This window comes from Meleagris gallopavo, chromosome 24 (genome assembly GCF_000146605.3).
Source record: "Meleagris gallopavo isolate NT-WF06-2002-E0010 breed Aviagen turkey brand Nicholas breeding stock chromosome 24, Turkey_5.1, whole genome shotgun sequence".
NCBI classification, from domain to species: domain Eukaryota; kingdom Metazoa; phylum Chordata; class Aves; order Galliformes; family Phasianidae; genus Meleagris; species Meleagris gallopavo.
The window spans coordinates 732,662-734,115 of record NC_015034.2 but is presented as its reverse complement, the minus strand read 5'-3'; the positions used below and the strand labels follow the sequence as shown (position 1 = coordinate 734,115).

The window sequence follows — 1,454 nt, the reverse complement described above, 5'->3', positions numbered from 1 at the left end:
TTTATTTCCACTGAAAACCAAAAAATAACTATTTTTATATCTTTAGCCAACACTCTTCTAAAATTTTTAGAGCTTTCAGAGATACCAGAGTGGATTTTTGTTTTCATCAACACGAGCTTTTTCTTTTTCTTTGAGAAAAAAACATCCCTCTTGTGAAACTGTATTCTCACTAAAAATATAAACCAAAATGCATCATTTAGTGGAAAGTTTGACATGGGGCTGTAGATTTCTATGGAGTTTTACTTGGTTTCTAAATGAGGAAACTGAGGCAAGAGCCCAATAACCAACCATGAGCTGGCAGACCTCAGGATGTCACTGCCCTCCACAGACCTGATGGGTCTACAGGAAGGCCATGCATCCCCCTGCAGCTAAAACCCACTTTGTGTCACGGATGGGTAGCAATGAGGGCACGATAAAAATGGCAACAAGCAGTAAAACCATTTTACCCTTTTACAGGTAAAATACTAAACTATTAGACATAGCTGCTTAAAGATTGGAGTGTGGAAGAAGAGGGACTGCGTCAGCCCTTCCCTTCTCTGCTTCTAACCTGACACACTTCACCTCCTTCTGTGTTTTTATTAGCTGGTGTTCACAATACATCAGCGACAGCTATGATGAAACCAGTGGCAGATTTTACTGCAAAGCAGCTGGGTCATCGTCCCCTGGGTCTTGTTGCTTTCCTGAGTGAGATCTTAAAGTGACCATCGCTATTCGGGCTATTATTCTTTTTTTAAGAAGCTGAAAGGAGGCGTGAATGAGTTAAAAGGCAAAAGAGATGGGAAGAGAGAGTGGAGGGAAATAGGGAGATGCTTCTGTACCACGTACAGAGCTACTTTGAAAAATTCTGAGGCATCTAAGTATCACAAACACGATCCCTGCTGTGGGCAGCTGTATGTGCGAGTGCTTTGCCCGAGGGTGTCAAATCAAATATCCACTGCTGGTTGGTACAGTACATCACTTCCCCTTGGGGATTCGGAGTGGGAAAGAGAGAGGAGAGGGGAAAAAAAGGTTTAACCACAACAAATGGAGAAAAACTTTAACAATATCCGATATGGCTTATCATAGACCGTCATCATAATTATTACGAGCAATGTAGGGGAGAGGAGAAAAAGAGAACGAAAGAGACAGCTTAATGCTGAGACTTACCTGGAACCGCCTCATATCTCGGGGGTTTCCTGCTGTTTTCAAACAATTCTGATTGCACTTGAGAAAAAATTTTAAGAAGAATCTGTAACGGTAAAGAATTGTGCCACTGTTATTAACCATAACGAAACGCGCTCTCGTGTTCTGATTTACATGGAGGTATGTCAGCCATCCAGGACTGGGAGAACTCAGAAAAAAAACCCACACAGCCAACCCCAACAAACAAAAAAACACACAAAAATTTGGAAAAATTGTGTGAACTGCACTCAACTGACTATAATCAGCTCTGAGATGGGCTTTTAGTTGATACG

General features: G+C 41.6%; 1 protein-coding gene across 1 annotated transcript in view; it reads right to left on the bottom strand.

Annotated features, from left to right (window-relative positions):
• The window catches only part of LOC104914228 (transcription factor COE2-like), a 55,727-nt gene extending 54,566 nt beyond the window's left edge, over window positions 1–1,161 (bottom strand). The window contains exon 1 of the mRNA XM_019622588.1: window positions 1,147–1,161. Coding sequence (XP_019478133.1) covers window positions 1,147–1,161 — 15 coding nt within the window. The remainder of the gene's footprint in view (window positions 1–1,146) is intronic.
• Between the last annotated feature and the right edge of the window lie 293 nt (window positions 1,162–1,454).